General features: G+C 45.3%; 2 protein-coding genes across 5 annotated transcripts in view; one reads left to right on the top strand and one right to left on the bottom strand.

Moving 5' to 3' along the window:
* Positions 1 to 8,618, top strand: part of LOC110492644 (syntaphilin) — a 46,336-nt gene extending 37,718 nt beyond the window's left edge. For 2 of the 4 annotated variants that reach the window (XM_090203894.1, XM_090203893.1), the window contains 3 exons: positions 2,950 to 3,060; positions 3,951 to 4,103; positions 4,773 to 8,618. In XM_090203894.1, coding sequence (XP_090060020.1) covers positions 2,950 to 3,060; positions 3,951 to 4,103; positions 4,773 to 6,735 — 2,227 coding nt within the window. In that variant the 3' untranslated portion in view covers positions 6,736 to 8,618. The remainder of the gene's footprint in view (positions 1 to 2,949; positions 3,061 to 3,950; positions 4,104 to 4,772) is intronic. The other 2 variants (XM_090203891.1, XM_090203892.1) reach the window with 1 other exon arrangement.
* Positions 8,619 to 18,451: 9,833 nt separating this feature from the next.
* The window catches only part of LOC110492642 (syntenin-1), a 35,726-nt gene continuing 32,741 nt past the window's right edge, over positions 18,452 to 21,436 (bottom strand). The window contains exons 7-9 of the mRNA XM_036947666.2: positions 21,059 to 21,230; positions 19,735 to 19,826; positions 18,452 to 19,627 (exon numbers count right to left, since the gene is read on the bottom strand). Coding sequence (XP_036803561.1) covers positions 19,573 to 19,627; positions 19,735 to 19,826; positions 21,059 to 21,230 — 319 coding nt within the window. The 3' untranslated portion in view covers positions 18,452 to 19,572. The remainder of the gene's footprint in view (positions 19,628 to 19,734; positions 19,827 to 21,058; positions 21,231 to 21,436) is intronic.

Here is a 21,436-nt window from a genome sequence, read left to right as displayed (position 1 = left end):
CTCTCGCTCTCTCTCTCTATCCCTCTCTCCATATGCCTTTCTCTCCCTCTCTCTAGCCCTCTCTCTCTAGCCCTCTCTCTATATCCCTCTCTCTCTATCCCTCTCTCTCCCTCTCTCTCTAGCCCTCTCTCTCTAGCCCTCTCTCTCTATCCTTATCTCTCTCTCCCTCTTTCTCTCTCCATCTCTCTCTAGCCCTCTCTCTCTATCCCTCTCTCTCTATCCCTCTCTCTCTAGCCCTCTCTCTCTAGCCCTCTCTCTCTAGCCCTCTCTCTATATGCCTTTCTCTCTAGCCCTCTCTCTCTAGCCCTCTCTCTCTCCCTCTCTCTCTAGCCCTCTCTCTCTATCCCTCTCTCTCTATCCCTCTCTCTCTAGCCCTCTCTCTCTATCCCTCTCTCTCTATCCCTCTCTCTCTATCCCTCTCTCTCCCTCTCTCTCTAGCCCTCTCTCTCTAGCCCTCTCTCTCTATCCTTCTCTCTCTATCCTTCTCTCTCTCTCCCTCTTTCTCTCTCCCTCTCTCTCTAGCCCTCTCTCTCTATCCCTCTCTCTCTATCCCTCTCTCTCTAGCCCTCTCTCTCTAGCCCTCTCTCTCTAGCCCTCTCTCTCTAGCCCTCTCTCTCTAGCCCTCTCTCTATCCCTCTCTCTCTATCCCTCTCTCTCTAGCCCTCTCTCTCTATCCCTCTCTCTCTATCCCTCTCTCTCTAGCCCTCTCTCTCTAGCCCTCTCTCTCTAGCCCTCTCTCTCTAGCCCTCTCTCTCTAGCCCTCTCTCTATCCCTCTCTCTCTATCCCTCTCTCTCTAGCCCTCTCTCTCTATCCCTCTCTCTCTAGCCCTCTCTCTCTAGCCCTCTCTCTCTAGCCCTCTCTCTCTAGCCCTCTCTCTCTAGCCCTCTCTCTCTAGCCCTCTCTCTATATGCCTCTCTCTCTATCACTCCCTCTATCCCTCCTCTCTCATTGTCTCTTTGTTATCGCTCTCTGTTCCCTAGGCGTGGATTTGGTCTTAATGCCAAGATGCTTTGTCGTTGAATATACATTTTTTGAATATTAATTGGATCTTCTGATTTACTTAAAAAAAATATATATAATTGAATATCACTAGACATGTTAGTATGTTAGAACAACGGAACATTATGCTACGAAGTCCATGGCATGTAGGTTGAATCCAGGTATTTTCTAAAACCATCACACGCAAGCTGATCTGTTGTTGGCTGGATTACAACCTTTCACCTTTCTCATTTATTATCGATGACAATGTTGACGTCCTGCTTTGTTTTTGCTTTCATCCATTCAGAAAGTCAAATTTAATGGTCTGTGTTGCAGAACATAATTTACAGTTGAAGTCCGAGGTTATCATACACTTATGTTGGAGTCATTAAAACTAGTTTTTCAACCACTGCACAAATTTCTTGTTAACAAACTATAGTTTTGGCAAGTCGGTTAGGACTTCTACTTTGTGCATGGCGCAAGTAGTTTTTCCAACAATTGTTTACAGGCAGATTATTTCACTTATAATTCACTGTATCACAATTCCAGTGGGTCAGAAGTTTACATACACAAAGTTGACTGTGCCTTTTAAACAGCTTGGAAAATTCCAGAAAATTATGTTGAAGCTTCTGATAGGCTAATTGACATCATTTGAGTCAATTGGAGGTGTACCTGTGGATGTATTTCAAGGCCTACCATCAAACTCAGTGCCTCTTTGCTTGACATCATGGGAAAATCAAAAGAAATCAGCCAAGACCTCAGAAAAAACATTGTAGACCTCCACAAGTCTGGTTCATCCTTGGGAGCAATTTCCAAACGCCTGAAGGTACCAGGTTCATCTGTACAAACAATAGTACGCAAGTATAAACACCATGGGACCACACAGCCGTCATACTGCTCAGGAAGGAAATGCGTCCTATATCGACATAACCTGAAAGGCTGCTCAGCAAGGAAGAAGCCCCTTCTCCAAAACCCCATAAAAAAGCCAGACTACGGTTTGCAACTGCACATGGGGACAAAGATTGTACTTTTTGGAGAAATGTCCTCTGGTCTGATGAAACACAAATAGAACTGGGTGAAGCTTGCAAGCTGAAGAACACCATCCCAACCGTGAAGCACGGGGGTGGCAGCATCATGTTGTTGGGGTGCTTTGCTGCAGGAGGGACTGATGCACTTCACAAAATGAATGGCATCATGAAGGAGGAACATTATGTGGATATATTGAAGCAACATCTCAAGACATCAGTCAGGAAGTGAAAGCTTGGTCGCAAATGGGTCTTCCATATGGACAATGACCCCAAGCATACTTCCAAAGTTGTGGCAAAATGTTTTAAGGACAATTAAGCCAATGTACTGGATTGGCAATCACAAAGCCCCAACCTCAATCCTATAGAAAATTTGTGGGCAGAACTGAAAAAGTGTGTGCGAGCAAGGATCCTACAAACCTGACTCAGTTACACCAGCTCTGTCAGGAGGAATGGGCCAAAATTCACCCAACTTATTATTATTGGAAGCTTGTGGAAGGCTACCAGAAACGGTTGACCCAAGTTAAACAATTTAAAGGCAATGCTACCAAATACTAATTGAGTGTATGTAAACTTCCCACTGGGAATGTGATGAAAGAGATAAAAGCTGAAATAAATCATTCTCTCTACTATTATTCTGACATTTCACGTTCTTAAAATAAATTGGTGATCCTAAATGACCTAAAACAGGGATTTTTTATTAGGATTAAATGTCAGGAATTGTGACAAACTTGAGTTTAAATGTATTTGGCCAAGGTGTATGTAAACTTCTGACTTCAACTGTATGTCTTCCTCCATGAATGCCTTTTATGTCTTGGCAAGTTCTGTCTCGTGTTTTTTTTGTGGGCATGATTACGTTTTGGCCGTGATTACTGTTGGTTTAAGCGGATCATTGGTATCTGTGTTGTATGATGTAGTAACTATGTCCCTCTCATTCTGGAACAGACGGACAGCTGCCCCAGTCAGCAACAGAGATCCCCATGGCAATGCCTCTCTCAGCAGCAGCAGCACTAACTCTGGCTCCTGCAAGGGCAGTGACTGCAGCCCCACCAAGGGGTAAGATTCAAAATGGCCTCCGCATCAATCTTTAAGACAGGGCTCGATGCCCGTGATAGGTCAGTGTTATAACGACATACAGTGGGGCAAAAAACGTATTTAGTCAGCCACCAATTGTGCAAGTTCTCCCACTTAAAAAGATGAGAGAGGCCTGTAATTTTCATCATAGGTACACTTCAACTATGACAGACAAAAATCCAGAAAATCACATTGTATGATTTTTTTATGAATTTATTTGCAAATTATGGTGGAAAATAAGTATTTGGTCACCTACAAACAAGCAAGATTTCTGGCTCTCACAGACCTGTAACTTGATCGAATCCCTGAGCTGACAAGGTAAAAATCTGTCGTTCTGCCCCTGAACAAGGCAGTTAACCCACTGTTCCTAGACTGTCATTGAAAATAAGAATTTGTTCTTAACTGACTTGCCTAGTTAAATAAAAATATTAAAAACATGCTGTACAGCGAATCTTCAGTGATACATATTGAATGGAGCCCTAAGCCAAGGTAGTTATGCCTCATGTTGGTATCGTGCTTCTACATGGGAGAATGAGTGCCTAGTGAAAAGTAGCCTATGATCATGTTGTATTTTGAACGATGAGGACATGCTATTCTAAGGCCTTATAACTTGTTATAAGAATGTATTGACCTTTTAAAAGCTCTAATCCTTGGTGAAACGACCACGTCCGTTTTGGGATATTACAACAACAAAGACATTACTACTCTCCCCGCTGACATCATCACAGGCGTCATAGAACAGCAGAATGTGTACTGCACTTTATCATGGATTTACCCACCGCTGCCCGCAGGCTTACAGGAGGCTTTACAGGAGGCTTACAGGAGGTAATGGGTTCTATACCTGTCCTCTGTTTCCTCTCTCTCTCTCCAAGGCGTCATATGAAGGCATACACCTCGTGTAAAGATAACCATGGCATCCACCCCCCTCCCCCAGAGCAGTACCTCACACCCCTGCAGCAGAAAGAGGTGTGTATCAGACACCTGCGGGCCCGCCTCAAGGAAACCGTCGACAGGCTGCAGGACAGGTGAGACGCAGGGACACACACTGATAATACAGCTCAAGACAAATAGACATTTTCCCAGAGTAACCATGGGCTCATTAAACTGGTTCTCTTTCTGAATGCACATTATGTAAATTACATTTAGATTTCAGCATTTTATGTTTTGGAAATGTTATGGTCTTTGAAGTTGTAATCAGCAAGCATTTGTTTATATATATTTGAATGTCAACTGCTACCCCATTTCCATCAAATTACCATAATAATTCTTTCATTTTGTAATTATGTTGATATATAAATGTTTCAACATTTTTGCCAAATACATTAATTTGACAATTGCCCACCATAATTCATTACTAAATATCTCCTCTCTCTCTCTCTCCCTCTCTCTCTCTCTCTCTCTCTCTCTCTCTCCCCCTCTCTCTTTCTCTCTCTCTCTCTCTCTCTCTCTCTCTATCTCTGTCTCTCTGTCTCTCTCTCTCTCTGTCTTTCTCTCTCTCTCTCTCTCTGTGTGTGTCTCTCTCTCTCTCCCTCTCTCTCTCTCTCTGTGTATCTCTCTCTCTCTCTCTGTGTCTCTCTCTCTCTCTCTCTCTGTGTCTCTCTGTGTCTCTCTGTGTCTCTCTCTCTCTCTCTGTCTCTCTCTCTCTCTCTCTCACACACAACCATCCTTGTTTACTCTTTGCATGTCTGTCTCAGGGACTCTGAGATCGACGAGTTGAGGACCCAGTTGTCTCGTATGCAGGAGGACTGGGTAGAAGAAGAGTGTCACCGCGTGGAGGCCCAGCTGGCTCTGAAGGAGGCGCGCAGGGAGATCCAGCAGCTCAAGGAAGTGGTGGACGTGGTGCGCACCAACCTCAGCTCCAGCGACTCCACCGACACCGGCGTCCAGAAATACTTCCAGGACATCAACGTCCAGAACCACAAGCTGGAGACCCTGCTGCTCAGCATGGAGCTGGCTCAGAACGGGGTGGCCAAGGAGCAGGAGGCCGCTGCTGCAGCACGAGGAGCGGCAGGGTGGGCTGGGAGGCCTGGGACTGCGGGGTCATGGCCTGGAAGTAGTCCCGCTGCATCAGGGACTGGATGGGGTGGTTCCAAGAGTCTGTGTGGGTCTTGTGACGGCTCCCCCGCCCGCTCTCTGCCCCGTAGCTTCACCTACACCAAGCTGAGCGACCATGCGCTGGCGGATAAGAACGGGAACAGCGTTTTAGGGGAGGAGAACCATGACAGTGGCTTTGTGTGCTGTGGGGAGAGTCGCAGTGCAGCCAACAGTCATAGTCACAGTCGCAGTGCAGCCAGCAGTCACAGGGCAGATCTGCTTCTGGAGGCAGCCTTCCTGTCTGAGGAGACAGCCTCTCTGCTCAGCACCTACTCCCTCCTGCCACACTTCTCCAACTACGACAAGCTGTGCCCCGGGAAGGACAGGGTGGCGCCCCTTCGCTGTGCCATGGGTGGGGCGGGCAGCGCCAGCCACCCCTGTCTGTCCCACCACCTTTACCTGCACCACCCCAGGGAGCAGGCCGTCCAGACAGAGAGCTGTCCCGTCCCCGGTGGGGTGGGCTACGCCTCTGACCTGGACACCATTGCGGAGCGCACATTCCGCTCTCAGGCCTGCAGCCCCACCTCCACCTGGGTCTCAGACGAGGGAGACGACCTGGACTCGGTTACCCCAACAACCCTCACAGCTACAACAGAGCCCGGTCCTGGCCCTCCGTTACCCAGCTCTTCCTGCCTCTCAGTTGATATGCCCTCCCTCTCAGTGGAGGAGGATGGGGAGGCGGTGGGGGAGTTGGAGAGGCAGACAGCGGTAGTGGGGGAGAGTGCCGGGGTGATGGTAGAGGCAGGCAAGCAGGAGGAGGATGGGCGATTGGTACAATTATGTGAACATGAGGAGGTAAAGGGCCTGGTGTTGCTGGGGGAAGGAAAGCAGGAGGAGGTAAAGGAGTTAGATGTAGATAGTCAGAGGGAGGAAGTGGAGGTGAGGAATCAGGGAGAGTTGGAGGAGGTGTGGTCGGTGGAGGAGGTGAGGTCAGTAGAGGTGGAGGAGGTGTGGTCGGTGGAGGAGGTGAGGTCAGGGGAGGTGGAGGAGGTGTGGTCGGTGGAGGAGGTGAGGTCAGGGGAGGTGAGGTCAGTGGAGGTGGAGGAGATGAGGTCAGTAGAGGTGAAGGAGGTGAGGTCAGTGGAGGAGGTGAGGTCAGTGGAGGAGGTGAGGTCAGTGGAGGGGGAGGAGGTGAGCTCAGTAGAGGTGGAGGAGGTGAGATCAGTGGAGGAACGGCCCCACACCTCCCAGCCCAGGAGAAGTTTGTTACAGCAGGAGGAGATCGCTGGGGTGACGGTGGTAGAGGTTGATGATGATGAAGATCAGGCTCAGGGAGCAGTAGGGGGAGAAGAGGAGTCTACCTCGTCTGGGTCTGGACCAGCAGTGAAGAGCTACTGGAGCCGCCACTTCCTGGTTGACCTGCTGGCGGTGGCGGTACCCGTGGTGCCCACGGTGGCATGGCTGTGCCGGGGGCCGCGGGGCGATGCCCTGCCCATTTACCACTTCGGCTCCCTGCTACGTGGCTGCTGCACCGTGGCCCTCAGCTCCCTGCGCAGGGCTGGGGGCGTTAGGCACTACCCCGCAGGCACAGGTGGGGGAGCCATGGGAGGCACAGAGATCTGAGACAGGCCCCATGACACCCTGGGAGCTGCACACACACAACCCTGCCCTCTCTGGTCCTGGGTCGTCCTCCACCTGATGTACTGGGTAAAAGAATGAGTGGAATGATTCTGAAGACAGGACAGACTCCTAGCAAACCATATAACTCTCTCCTTTGAGCCTTGCTCCTGGTGACCTCTTCCACCTCCTCTGCTGGACTGAGAAGAGACACCGGGATGTGTTGAAGTGACACTGAATGGTAGAACTGAACGATTGAATGGACACTGAATGACCTGAGGGTGTGATTGATGCTGATTGTAACTTCTCTCTCTAGTGTGCAGGGAGACTGAACGGTCTGTCAGTCTCTGTGAGTCTCTTCATTGGTCCAGTTCAATTTTGACTCGTGGTGTGTAAATACAGTGCCTTGCGAAAGTATTCGGCCCCTTTGAACTTTGCGACCTTTTGCCACATTTCAGGCTTCAAACAAAGATATAAAACTGTATTTTTTTGTGAAGAATCAACAACAAGTGGGACACAATCATTAAGTGGAACGACATTTATTGGATATTTCAAACTTTTCTAACAAAGCAAAAACTGAAAAATTGGGCGTGCAAAATTATTCAGCCCCTTAAGTTAATACTTTGTAGCGCCACCTTTTGCTGCGATTACAGCTGTAAGTCGCTTGGGGTATGTCTCTATCAGTTTTGCACATCGAGAGACTGAATTTTTTTTCCCATTCCTCCTTGCAAAACAGCTCGAGCTCAATGAGTTTGGATGGAGAGCATTTGTGAACAGCAGTTTTCAGTTCTTTCCACAGATTCTCGATTGGATTCAGGTCTGGACTTTGACTTGGCCATTCTAACACCTGGATATGTTTATTTTTGAACCATTCCATTGTAGATTTTGCTTTATGTTTTGGATCATTGTCTTGTTGGAAGACAAATCTCCGTCCCAGTCTCAGGTCTTTTGCAGACTCCATCAGGTTTTCTTCCAGAATGATCCTATATTTGGCTCCATCCATCTTCCCATCAATTTTAACCATCTTCCCTGTCCCTGCTGAAGAAAAGCAGGCCCAAACCATGATGCTGCCACCACCATGTTTGACAGTGGGGATGGTGTGTTCAGCTGTGTTGCTTTTACGCCAAACATAACGTTTTGCATTGAAACCAAAATGTAACTTTTTGGCAACATCTGACCAGAGCACCTTCTTCCACATGTTTGGTGTGTCTCCCAGGTGGCTTGTGGCAAACTTTAAACGACACTTTTTATGGATATCTTTAAGAAATGGCTTTCTTCTTGCCACTCTTCCATAAAGGCCAGATTTGTGCAATATACGACTGATTATTGTCCTATGGACAGAGTCTCCCACCTCAGCTGTAGATCTCTGCAGTTCATCCAGAGTGATCATGGGCCTCTTGGCTGCATCTCTGATCAGTCTTCTCCTTGTATGAGCTGAAAGTTTAGAGGGACGGCCAGGTCTTGGTAGATTTGCAGTGGTCTGATACTCCTTCCATTTCAATATTATCGCTTGCACTGTGCTCCTTGGGATGTTTAAAGCTTGGGAAATATTTTTTTATCCAAATCCGGCTTTAAACTTCTTCACAACAGTATCTCGGACCTGCCTGGTGTGTTCCTTGTTCTTCATGATGCTCTCTGCGCTTTTAACGGACCTCTGAGACTATCACAGTGCAGGTGCATTTATACGGAGACTTGATTACACACAGGTGGATTGTATTTATCATCATTAGTCATTTAGGTCAACATTGGATCATTCAGAGATCCTCACTGAACTTCTGGAGAGAGTTTGCTGCACTGAAATTAAAGGGGCTGAATAATTTTGCATGCCCAATTTTTCAGTTTTTGATTTGTTAAAAAAGTTTGAAATATCCAATAAATGTCGTTCCACTTAATGATTGTGTCCCACTTGTTGTTGATTCTTCACAAAAAAATACAGTTTTATATCTTTATGTTTGAAGCCTGAAATGTGGCAAAAGGTCGCAAAGTTCAAGGGGGCCGAATACTTTCGCAAGGCACTGTATATGTGCACACAAGGTGTGTGTGAGTGTGTTGCGTGTGTGTGTTCTTCTCTGTTGTGTCGATGTGTAGCCAAAGCACCTGGATGTCTGAAGGCAATCACAGCCATAGCTGTGCAGTAGTTGGTCTGCTCATTTTGGAGTGAATGATGGGACATATGGCCTTTCCCCCCTAAAGGTACCAGGCAAGCTGCTGCTGTACATTTCTGCTTCCTGTCCTAGATTAACAATCACTCTTGTAGCATTCAGTCCATGTCCACGGTCCAAGAGTTAGTCATTCCAGACCCTTGAACCGGAAACATCTCAAGAAGGAATCATTTATAGAGATAAAAGAATTCAAACAAAGTTTATTGTTCTGTTAAAAATAGGGGGGGGGGGAAGTATTATGGACTTGGTGTGAGGATTGTCACGGTAATCTGTTGTTATTTGAATGTTTGCATTGAAATCAAATTATGACTGAGTTGGCAGGATTTTAGTGTCTTGTTATTTTGGGCTGTAATGAATGTTAAGTCGTTGAGATGTCAAATAATTGAAAGGCTGAGCAAGCAGACGCTGTACTGTAATGTTTTAGTATTAGTCTTTGTTAGGGACTAATGAGCTAACTGATGTCCTATAAGATTGTGATGCAACCAGCAAGAACAGTCCTTTGAGTTGAAGTATATGAGTAGTTCAGAGAGGAAACAGGAAACAGATCTTGTGAAGTATATTGAGTAGTTCAGAGAGGAAACAGGAAACAGATCTTGTGAAGTATATTGAGTAGTTCAGAGAGGAAACAGGAAACAGATCTTGTGAAGTATATTGAGTAGTTCAGAGAGGAAACAGGAACAGATCTTGTGAAGTATATTGAGTAGTTCAGAGAGGAAACGGGAACAGATCTTGTGAAGTATATTGAGTAGTTCAGAGAGGAAACAGGAAACAGATCTTGTGAAGTATATTGAGTAGTTCAGAGAGGAAACGGGAACAGATCTTGTGAAGTATATTGAGTAGTTCAGAGAGGAAACAGGAAACAGATCTTGTGAAGTATATTGAGTAGTTCAGAGAGGAAACAGGGAACAGATCTTGTGAAGTATATTGAGTAGTTCAGAGAGGAAACAGGAAACAGATCTTGTGAAGTATATTGAGTAGTTCAGAGAGGAAACAGGAAACAGATCTTGTGAAGTATATTGAGTAGTTCAGAGAGGAAACAGGAACAGATCTTGTGAAGTATATTGAGTAGTTCAGAGAGGAAACAGGAAACAGATCTTGTGAAGTATATTGAGTAGTTCAGAGAGGAAACAGGAACAGATCTTGTGAAGTATATTGAGTAGTTCAGAGAGGAAACAGGAAACAGATCTTGTGAAGTATATTGAGTAGTTCAGAGAGGAAACGGGAACAGATCTTGTGAAGTATATTGAGTAGTTCAGAGAGGAAACAGGAACAGATCTTGTGAAGTATATTGAGTAGTTCAGAGAGGAAACAGGAAACAGATCTTGTGAAGTATATTGAGTAGTTCAGAGAGGAAACAGGAAACAGATCTTGTGAAGTATATTGAGTAGTTCAGAGAGGAAACAGGAAACAGATCTTGTGAAGTATATTGAGTAGTTCAGAGAGGAAACAGGAACAGATCTTGTGAAGTATATTGAGTAGTTCAGAGAGGAAACAGGAAACAGATCTTGTGAAGTATATTGAGTAGTTCAGAGAGGAAACAGGAACAGATCTTGTGAAGTATATTGAGTAGTTCAGAGAGGAAACAGGAAACAGATCTTGTGAAGTATATTGAGTAGTTCAGAGAGGAAACAGGAAACAGATCTTGTGAAGTATATTGAGTAGTTCAGAGAGGAAACAGGAAACAGATCTTGTGAAGTATATTGAGTAGTTCAGAGAGGAAACAGGAACAGATCTTGTGAAGTATATTGAGTAGTTCAGAGAGGAAACAGGAAACAGATCTTGTGAAGTATATTGAGTAGTTCAGAGAGGAAACAGGAAACAGATCTTGTGAAGTATATTGAGTAGTTCAGAGAGGAAACGGGAACAGATCTTGTGAAGTATATTGAGTAGTTCAGAGAGGAAACAGGAAACAGATCTTGTGAAGTATATTGAGTAGTTCAGAGAGGAAACAGGAACAGATCTTGTGAAGTATATTGAGTAGTTCAGAGAGGAAACAGGAACAGATCTTGTGAAGTATATTGAGTAGTTCAGAGAGGAAACAGGAAACAGATCTTGTGAAGTATATTGAGTAGTTCAGAGAGGAAACAGGAAACAGATCTTGTGAAGTATATTGAGTAGTTCAGAGAGGAAACAGGGAACAGATCTTGTGAAGTATATTGAGTAGTTCAGAGAGGAAACAGGAAACAGATCTTGTGAAGTATATTGAGTAGTTCAGAGAGGAAACAGGAAACAGATCTTGTGAAGTATATTGAGTAGTTCAGAGAGGAAACGGGAACAGATCTTGTGAAGTATATTGAGTAGTTCAGAGAGGAAACAGGAACAGATCTTGTGAAGTATATTGAGTAGTTCAGAGAGGAAACAGGAACAGATCTTGTGAAGTATATTGAGTAGTTCAGAGAGGAAACGGGAACAGATCTTGTGAAGTATATTGAGTAGTTCAGAGAGGAAACAGGAACAGATCTTGTGAAGTATATTGAGTAGTTCAGAGAGGAAACAGGAAACAGATCTTGTGAAGTATATTGAGTAGTTCAGAGAGGAAACAGGAAACAGATCTTGTGAAGTATATTGAGTAGTTCAGAGAGGAAACGGGAACAGATCTTGTGAAGTATATTGAGTAGTTCAGAGAGGAAACAGGAAACAGATCTTGTGAAGTATATTGAGTAGTTCAGAGAGGAAACAGGAAACAGATCTTGTGAAGTATATTGAGTAGTTCAGAGAGGAAACAGGAAACAGATCTTGTGAAGTATATTGAGTAGTTCAGAGAGGAAACAGGAACAGATCTTGTGAAGTATATTGAGTAGTTCAGAGAGGAAACAGGAAACAGATCTTGTGAAGTATATTGAGTAGTTCAGAGAGGAAACAGGAACAGATCTTGTGAAGTATATTGAGTAGTTCAGAGAGGAAACAGGAAACAGATCTTGTGAAGTATATTGAGTAGTTCAGAGAGGAAACAGGAAACAGATCTTGTGAAGTATATTGAGTAGTTCAGAGAGGAAACGGGAACAGATCTTGTGAAGTATATTGAGTAGTTCAGAGAGGAAACAGGAAACAGATCTTGTGAAGTATATTGAGTAGTTCAGAGAGGAAACAGGAAACAGATCTTGTGAAGTATATTGAGTAGTTCAGAGAGGAAACAGGAACAGATCTTGTGAAGTATATTGAGTAGTTCAGAGAGGAAACAGGAAACAGATCTTGTGAAGTATATTGAGTAGTTCAGAGAGGAAACAGGAAACAGATCTTGTGAAGTATATTGAGTAGTTCAGAGAGGAAACGGGAACAGATCTTGTGAAGTATATTGAGTAGTTCAGAGAGGAAACAGGAAACAGATCTTGTGAAGTATATTGAGTAGTTCAGAGAGGAAACAGGAACAGATCTTGTGAAGTATATTGAGTAGTTCAGAGAGGAAACAGGAAACAGATCTTGTGAAGTATATTGAGTAGTTCAGAGAGGAAACAGGAAACAGATCTTGTGAAGTATATTGAGTAGTTCAGAGAGGAAACAGGAACAGATCTTGTGAAGTATATTGAGTAGTTCAGAGAGGAAACAGGAACAGATCTTGTGAAGTATATTGAGTAGTTCAGAGAGGAAACAGGAAACAGGAACAGATCTTGTGAAGTATATTGAGTAGTTCAGAAAGGAAACGGGAACAGATCTTGTGAAGTATATTGAGTAGTTCAGAGAGGAAACAGGAAACAGGAAACAGGAAACAGATCTGGTCGTTTCTTTAGTCATCCATTTTGTTCTGCACTATTATTCACTTTATGAAGTTAAGCAATTCCCTTTTCCCCATTTTGCTTGAAGTCAAGTTTGTGTTTCCAAAGTCTAATACGTCTACGGTTTCCATGGTATCCAAATTGGTAGTTACAGTCTTGTCTCATCGCTGCAACTCCCGTACCGACTCAGAAGAGGCGAAGGTTGAGAGCCGTGTGTCCTCGGAAACACAACTCAGCCGAGCCGCACTGCTTCTTGACACAATGCCCACTTAACCCGGACTTAACTCAACGTGTCAGCGTGCGCTGCACCCGACCCACCACAGGAGTCGCTAGTGCGCGATGGGACAAGGACATCCCTGCCGGCCAAACACTCACCTAACACAGACCAATTGTAAGCCGCCCCGTGGGTCTCCCGGGTCGCGAACCCAGAATCTCTAGCCTTAGACCACTGCGCCACACCTTATGTCTGCAGTTTTTCGTCAGAGTTTTTTGTTGTTGTTGTTGTTGTTGTTGTGCAATATCATTTTGATATTCCATAACTATTCAATACCTGTATTATGGGATACGTTTCCAAAGCTAAAGTGAAATAATCAACTGTAACCAAGAAACAGTGAATTTGAATTTAGATTGTAGCATAGCTGAAGATCCTGACCATTACAGGCCATTTACCTCTGAATGCTGAAAAACATTTGCCTTCCATGACTTTCTTTCTTGTACACAATAGTGTTTTACTGCTTTCTGTAAGGTGTGCTGGATGTGCGTTTATGTTGTTGCTCTGTAATTCCTGTTCATTTTCTTCTGCTTGACAATCCCTCCTCTGCGTGGTTTTGCCTTTTTAACCTCTTCGCTATGACTTCCGGCACTTATGAGTAGTAAAATCACAAGCAGCAATGACAAAAATAGATTGGCTGATGAATGGATTAACTGCTTGAAGGCCTCTTTACACACGCTTCACTGTCGTCGTGTGCTTTCACAGCAGGTATGAACAACTTCCACAGCCCTGTTGGGATTTGGAATATGACTCGATATTCTGTGCTGCTATAATTTCTCCCCCGTATTGTATCATCATCATCATTACCTATGAATGCCCCCCCCCCCCCCCCCCCCCGTCATTTGTGAGGCCTGCTTGGTAAGGCCTCTAAATGTCTCATTAAAAGCCATAAGTGTTTGAGAATATCTCTAGCAGAATCCCAATCATGAAAGTATAGTGTGAGTGATAATCATATCGATATGCGTTTTATAGACTGACTCGGTCTCCCCGACAGAACGTGACGTGCAGGGCCAACCTCACCCAGGCTGGGAGTTATTGATCGATTGCGAGTTCCTGCCCGTCTAGATGCGCAGGCGTTGCGTGCCACGTCATCGCACTGTGCAGTCTTGGCATCAGATTGCTACATCATATGATGTGGTTAGCTGATATTATGTTATAGACGTATAGACCTATCAGATTGCTACATCATATGATGTGGTTAGCTGATATTATGTTATAGACCTATAGACCTATCAGATTGCTACATCATATGATGTGGTTAGCTGATATTATGTTATAGACCTATAGACCTATCAGATTGCTACATCATATGATGTGGTTAGCTGATATTATGTTATAGACCTATAGACCTATCAGATTGCTACATCATATGTGGTTAGCTGATATTATGTTATAGACCTATAGACCTATCAGATTGCTACATCATATGATGTGGTTAGCTGATATTATGTTATAGACCTATAGACCTATCAGATTGCTACATCATATGATGTGGTTAGCTGATATTATGTTATAGACCTATCCAGACATTGTAAGATCTGTAACATCTGCAATGTAGTCAGGCGGGAACTCAATTATTTTATACATTTCTTGAGCAATTCACTGGTGTTTTAAAGGGAAAAAATCCCCTCACAAATGTATATTTTGTTATTTGTTTTCATTAGTCCACCGTTGATACGGACCCAACATGTTTTACATGTCAGCAGTTAAGTTTACAAGATATTGGACTTTCAAGAAGCAATGTGTCACAGTAATGTCTCTCAGTAATGTGGCATGTGACACATTGCTTCTTGAAAGTCCAATATCTTGTAAACTTGACTGCTGACATGCAAAAACACGTTGGGACCGTATCAACAGTGGACTAATAAAATATATATATATATATACACATTTGAGGGGATTTTTAAACACTACACAAAATAATCTTAATGAACTGTATTATTTGTGTCTGAGGTGTTCCGTTAACTAAAAGGCTTTTATAGGTAATGCTGATGTTAGAATCACCGTCTGCTAATTGCTTGTTATTACCCAACAGCTTTGTATTTTTTCTGGGTTTTGAAGCATCGTGTGATTTCTGATGTTCTGGCGTTGCCAGCATAGCACTTTAACAAAGCCTAGTTCTTTCCATGTACACTGTTCCACCCGCTGCTCTGAAGCATCATTTCATTTGGTAATGCACTGTCTATGATGTTAAGTGTTATCTGTCCTGTGACTTTTTTTGGGGGGGGGGGGGGGGGGGGGGGGAATAATTCCCAGTCTCCAGTGTACCTGTTTTTGTGTGAAAAGCTTTTAGCATCAACATAGACGATCAGGCTTTTATTGGTGGCTCGAAAATAACTACCCAAATCACATTTGGAGTCATCGGAGCTTGCATTAGTACATAGTTCATGTAGTGTCATCACTATATATATATATATATATATAGCACTAAACACTGTCAAAATGTTTTAGGATTATTTATTTTTTTTAAATTGTTGTGACATTGCTAAAGGGGTAGACTAGTCTTTTGCTTTCGAAACTAAAGAAAATTGTATTTTTTAACAGGTTTTCCTACTATGTTACTGTATCCTACATCCATTTCACTCATCTTATTTCACAATAGGATTGAAAGATATATTACCTCAGAAATTGTCTGTGTTTCATACGTTCACTCCAAGTAGGCCTGGTGCACTTTAGTGTTAAGTCTGAGACTGGCTGGCTCATTAGCATTGGAAGAGTGAGGCTATAGTCACATCTGAGATTGTGTTGTTTCTCTGAGATATACAGTACAATCTTTGGGGGAAATCATTTGAAGTTCTCCTTATGAGCTATTGTATTGAATGTGTACTCTTTATTTTTTTGGTTTTTCCTTTAAATTGTCCAATTATTTGTGTAATGGTATCTATACCCAAGATGGTTGAGTTCTATAATATCTGTACCTGAAATGGTATTTTCCCTCTTAAATGCCTTGTATGGGGATAAAACAGCAATCAATATTAACAGCTGTAGCTAGTTAGATCAATTATCTTTAATGGAAAAATGACATATTTTAATGGCAATAGTAGCGACATCACTGTTCTTCAGTACAGATCCATTTTCACTCCCACCATACTGAATAAAAACCAAATGACTATATTAAAACAGCATGGAGAACAACTGACAGTCGTCTCTTTTTCATCCCCTTTCTCTGTTCAGTTACACACCCAGTTTCCACCTAAATGGAGGTCATTTAAAATAGCTGTGGAGAGGGAATGTAATCAAGTTTTGTTGTGGAATTTCAAGTTTTAGGTTTTTGTTGGGCGTCCTCCCATCCTGTGTTCTGTGGAGGAAGTCTATTAAATGATAACGTCACCTGTTTGATAAAGTATGAAATTGGATGTGCCGAAATGTGGCCTCTTGAGTCCAGCCCTGCTTTAGAGCAGTACCAGCCATAGTGCTTAGCTGATCAAGACGGTCTTTATACATTTTATTGAATCATTTTTTGATTGAATTAATCCCTCCAGTTGGGAGACCCATGAAATGGCGCACAATTGGCCCAGCGTTGTCCAGGTTAGGGGTGGGTTTGGCCGGCTGGGATGTCCTTGTCGTCCAGGTTAGGGGAGGGTTTGGCCGGCTGGGATGTCCTTGTCGTCCAGGTTAGGGGAGGGTTTGGCCGGCTGGGATGTCCTTGTCGTCCAGGTTAGAGGAGGGTTTGGCCGGCTGGGATGTCCTTGTCGTCCAGGTTAGGGGAGGGTTTGGCCGGCTGGGATGTCCTTGTCGTCCAGGTTAGGGGAGGGTTTGGCCGGCTGGGATGTCCTTGTCGTCCAGGTTAGGGGAGGGTTTGGCCGGCTGGGATGTCCTTGTCGTCCAGGTTAGGGGTGGGTTTGGCCGGCTGGGATGTCCTTGTCGTCCAGGTTAGGGGAGGGTTTGGCCGGCTGGGATGTCCTTGTCGTCCAGGTTAGAGGAGGGTTTGGCCGGCTGGGATGTCCTTGTCGTCCAGGTTAGAGGAGGGTTTGGCCGGCTGGGATGTCCTTGTCGTCCAGGTTAGGGGAGGGTTTGGCTGGCTGGGATGTCCTTGTCGTCCAGGTTAGGGGAGGGTTTGGCCGGCTGGGATGTCCTTGTCGTCCAGGTTAGGGGAGGGTTTGGCCGGCTGGGATGTCCTTGTCGTCCAGGTTAGGGGTGGGTTTGGCCGGCTGGGATGTCCTTGTCGTCCAGGTTAGGGGAGGGTTTGGCCGGCTGGGATGTCCTTGTCGTCCAGGTTAGGGGAGGGTTTGGCCGGCTGGGATGTCCTTGTCGTCCAGGTTAGGGGAGGGTTTGGACGGCTGGGATGTCCTTGTCGACCAGGTGAGGGGTGGGTTTGGCCGGCTGGGATGTCCTTGTCGTCCAGGTTAGGGGAGGGTTTGGCCGGCTGGGATGTCCTTGTCGTCCAGGTTAGGGGTGGGTTTGGCCGGCTGGGATGTCCTTGTCGTCCAGGTTAGGGGTGGGTTTGGCCGGCTGGGATGTCCTTGTCGTCCAGGTTAGGGGAGGGTTTGGCCGGCTGGGATGTCCTTGTCGTCCAGGTTAGGGGAGGGTTTGGCCGGCTGGGATGTCCTTGTCGTCCAGGTTAGGGGTGGGTTTGGCCGGCTGGGATGTCCTTGTCGTCCAGGTTAGGGGAGGGTTTGGCCGGCTGGGATGTCCTTGTCGTCCAGGTTAGGGGTGGGTTTGGCCGGCTGGGATGTCCTTGTCGTCCAGGTTAGGGGTGGGTTTGGCCGGCTGGGATGTCCTTGTCGTCCAGGTTAGGGGAGGGTTTGGCCGGCTGGGATGTCCTTGTCGTCCAGGTTAGGGGTGGGTTTGGCCGGCTGGGATGTCCTTGTCGTCCAGGTTAGGGGTGGGTTTGGCCGGCTGGGATGTCCTTGTCGTCCAGGTTAGGGGAGGGTTTGGCCGGCTGGGATGTCCTTGTCGTCCAGGTTAGGGGAGGGTTTGGCCGGCTGGGATGTCCTTGTCGTCCAGGTTAGGGGAGGGTTTGGCCAGCTGGGATGTCCTTGTCGTCCAGGTTAGGGGAGGGTTTGGCCGGCTGGGATGTCCTTGTCGTCCAGGTTAGGGGAGGGTTTGGCCGGCTGGGATGTCCTTGTCGTCCAGGTTAGGGGAGGGTTTGGCCGGCTGGGATGTCCTTGTCGTCCAGGTTAGGGGAGGGTTTGGCCGGCTGGGATGTCCTTGTCGTCCAGGTTAGGGGAGGGTTTGGCCGGCTGGGATGTCCTTGTCGTCCATCGCGCTCTAGCGACTCCTTGTGGTGGGCCAGGTGCACGCTGGCTTCTGTCGACCAGCTGTACGGTGTTTCCTCAGACACATTGGTGCACGCTGGCTTCCGGGTTAAACTAGCAGTGGGTCAAGAAGCAGTGCGGCTTGGCGGGATTTTGTTTCAGAGGACGCATGGCTCTCGACCCCCGTCCCGTCCCGTCTGGGAGTTGCGGCGATGGGACAAGACGATAACTACCAATTGAGAAGAACAATAATAGAATCCAAAGTGTCTAGCTACTTCCTCCTCCAGGCAGGAAATGGGTGTTCTAAACTAGAGCACACATTTAGTTGACATGTCGAAGGATATATCTTCTGTGAACAAAGGGGAGGGGACACTGATATAGCAGAATTTAAAATATGAACAAAATTATTATTTATTTGTTTTTACATTAATTATGAAGGGGTTGTGTTAAATGCATTCAGTTGTACAACTGACTAGGTGTCTCCCTTCCCCCTTTACATTCGTATAGAAACATTTAGATTCTAGCATTTACAGAACGATGGCTGTGTGTTGTTTATTAAAGATGATATAAAAATGCAATACAAAACACGCTTCCAAACAAGAACAACATTGTAATATTAAGAAGAAACTCACCGATCAGGGCCCAGATTCACAAAACATTAAGAAGAAATGTCTTCCCTTAAACTATAGACTTATGAAGAGAGTTAAGCAAAGTTGCTATTCCTCAAAAAGGTCACTGGAAATGTTAATGCTTTTGTTTCTTAAGTTTTTGCGTGAGAAATGTTTTGCGATTCTGAGCCCAGGTCACGTTTTCCGTCTTGCCGTGCACATCAATCAACAAGTAGAGGGAATGATTGATTGAACCCCTAGATAACGTACATATTAATAACTTCAGTTTCTTGATTACTTTGTGCAAACAAATCCATTCCCAGTTAATTTTGACTCGACTTGGATCAATAAAAATAAAACATTTTAATGGTTACAGGAAAGTGCACTTAGTGGGTCCGCCCAGCGTAATGTCCCAGCTGCATAGGGGGAACAGGCTTATGATCAACGACCATGGAGATCATTGGCTTTTACAGCATTTTGACACAAAAGGTGAAAGGTCACGAGCCAATGAACCATTTCCTTGCTCTTTATGAGGACGCTCTGGACTCATGATAGTGCGCATGGCTTTAAAACAAAAAGGTGTACTCAATGCAATGCCACAAACATAATTATAAGAAAACAATACTGGACTACAAGAGTTATGTAAAAACAGACAAAAGGGATAGAAGTAGAAAAGGAGCTACATTGAATAACAATATTTGAGCCATCGGAGGAAAAAAAAAAAGAAGGTATATTTAGATTATGCTACGATGAAAGACGAAGGCGGTGACTGTGATACAAGAAGTTTTTCAGTACAGAGAGCGAGTTGACCCTATTGGCTGTTTTGGGGGGCCCAATGGGAACTCTGGAGATTGTAGGCATCCTGTAGGAGACGTGGTCACGTTCCGGCCTTCACACCTCTGGCACAGAGTGGTCCATGGCTGAACGCAGCAGACCACTGGACATTCTAAAAAGACAAACATATTCTATTAATCCAAATGATCATAAGTGTTCTACCAACTGTACCAACCTGAGACCTTATAACGCGATTCCTTAAAACTCCTAACTGCTTACCTCTTGACCATGTGTTCGTAGATGAACTTGGGCATGATGGTGATGGTCATGGCTGTAGGAGAGGTGGTCAGGATGTCCTTGATCTGAGCATCCTGCACATCAACAAACAGTATTACCATATACTGAGTGGCCAGTTTATTAGGTACGCCACTCTGTTCACGAAACTGGATCGCTTCTACAGACAGTGAGTCACGTGGCTGTGGCTTGCTATAAAAAGCAGGCAGACAGGCATCCAGTTAGTGTTGGATTGAACGTTAGAATGGACAAAACTAGTGACATGATCGTCGGTGCCAGGCTCGCCGGATACAGTATCTCAGAAACGGCCGGCCTCCTGGGCTTTTCACGTACGACAGTGTCTAGGGCATGGGAATTCAACTCTGACCTTACAAGGTCCGGAGCCTGCTGGTTTTCTGATAATTCATTGCACACACCTGGTGTCCCCAGGTCTAAAATCAGTCCCTGTTTAGGGAAGGGAACAATGAATATACAGTGGAACTGGCTTCGAGGTCCAGAGTTGAGTTTGCGGGGTCGAGGATTTACCGAGAATGGTGCGACAAAACAAAACAAACCAGTCAGCGGCAGTCCTGTGGGCGGAAACAGATCGATAATGAGAGAGGTCGACAGAAAATGGCAAGAAATGTGCAAGCTAACAGGCGGCCCACAAATCCCGGAACACACACACACACACCTCGTCGATCCTCGTCACGGATTGGCTATTGCAGCATAGTACCACACCGGGTTCCACTCCTATCAGCTAAAAACAAGAAGCGGCTCCAGTGAGAATGCGTTCACCAACACTGGACAATTGAGGAGTGGAAAAACACTGCCTGGTCCAACGAATCACAGTTCCTGTTGCGTCATGCTGAGTCAGGATTTGGTGTAAGCAGCGTGAGTCCATGGCCCCATCCTGCCTGGGGTCAACGGTACAGGCTGGTGGCGGTGGTGTACTGATGTGGGGAATGTTTTCCTGTCACACGTCGATTGAACGCCACAGTGAATCTGAACGTTGTTGCTGACCAAACCCAATAAGAGAGTCTTTGGGATGAGATGGAATGGGCTGTTGACAGCATGAATGTGCCACCGTCCAATCTACAGCAACTGCATGATGCCATTGCGTCAGCATGGACCAAGATCCCTGTGGAACGTTCCAGACACCTTGAAGAATCCATGCCCTGAAGAATTCAGGCTGTTCTGGAGTCAAAGCGGGGGGGGGTCAGACCCGGTAATAGACTTAATAAAATGGCCACTGAGTGTACATTCAACTTTGGGACACCGATTCATCGTCAGGGAGAAGTCACCATTAACATTTGAAGTCAAAGCTCACCTTGAGGCCGATAACATTCTGTCCGTTGATCTCACAGATGTAGTGGGACGTCAGCAGGCCGTTGCGAGCGGCCGAACCATCCTTGACCAGCGAGGTGATGTTGCCCGACTTGAAGATGAACCCAACGTGGCCTGAGCTGTCTTTGTGCATGGTGACAGTACGCTGGAACGGCCTGAGGTCAGAACACAAACACAAAAGGCTCATGAGGTAGTTAATACTCAAGACGACCACTTAGTAGTAGTACAGTCCAAATCCGCCATTGTTTTTCATCGTGTCCTTTGGTCAGTATGATATTTTGTGAAAAGGCAAACAAACAACCTCTGATTAATAGTAAAACACCACAACATGTAGTGTTGTGATATGACCAGCAGGAGGAGC

Source organism: Oncorhynchus mykiss, chromosome 16 (assembly GCF_057628025.1).
Source record: "Oncorhynchus mykiss isolate SJ-2025 chromosome 16, ASM5762802v1, whole genome shotgun sequence".
NCBI lineage: Eukaryota > Metazoa > Chordata > Actinopteri > Salmoniformes > Salmonidae > Oncorhynchus > Oncorhynchus mykiss.
The sequence above is the reverse complement of the archived record's forward strand: the minus strand, read 5'-3'. Positions and strand labels throughout refer to the sequence as shown.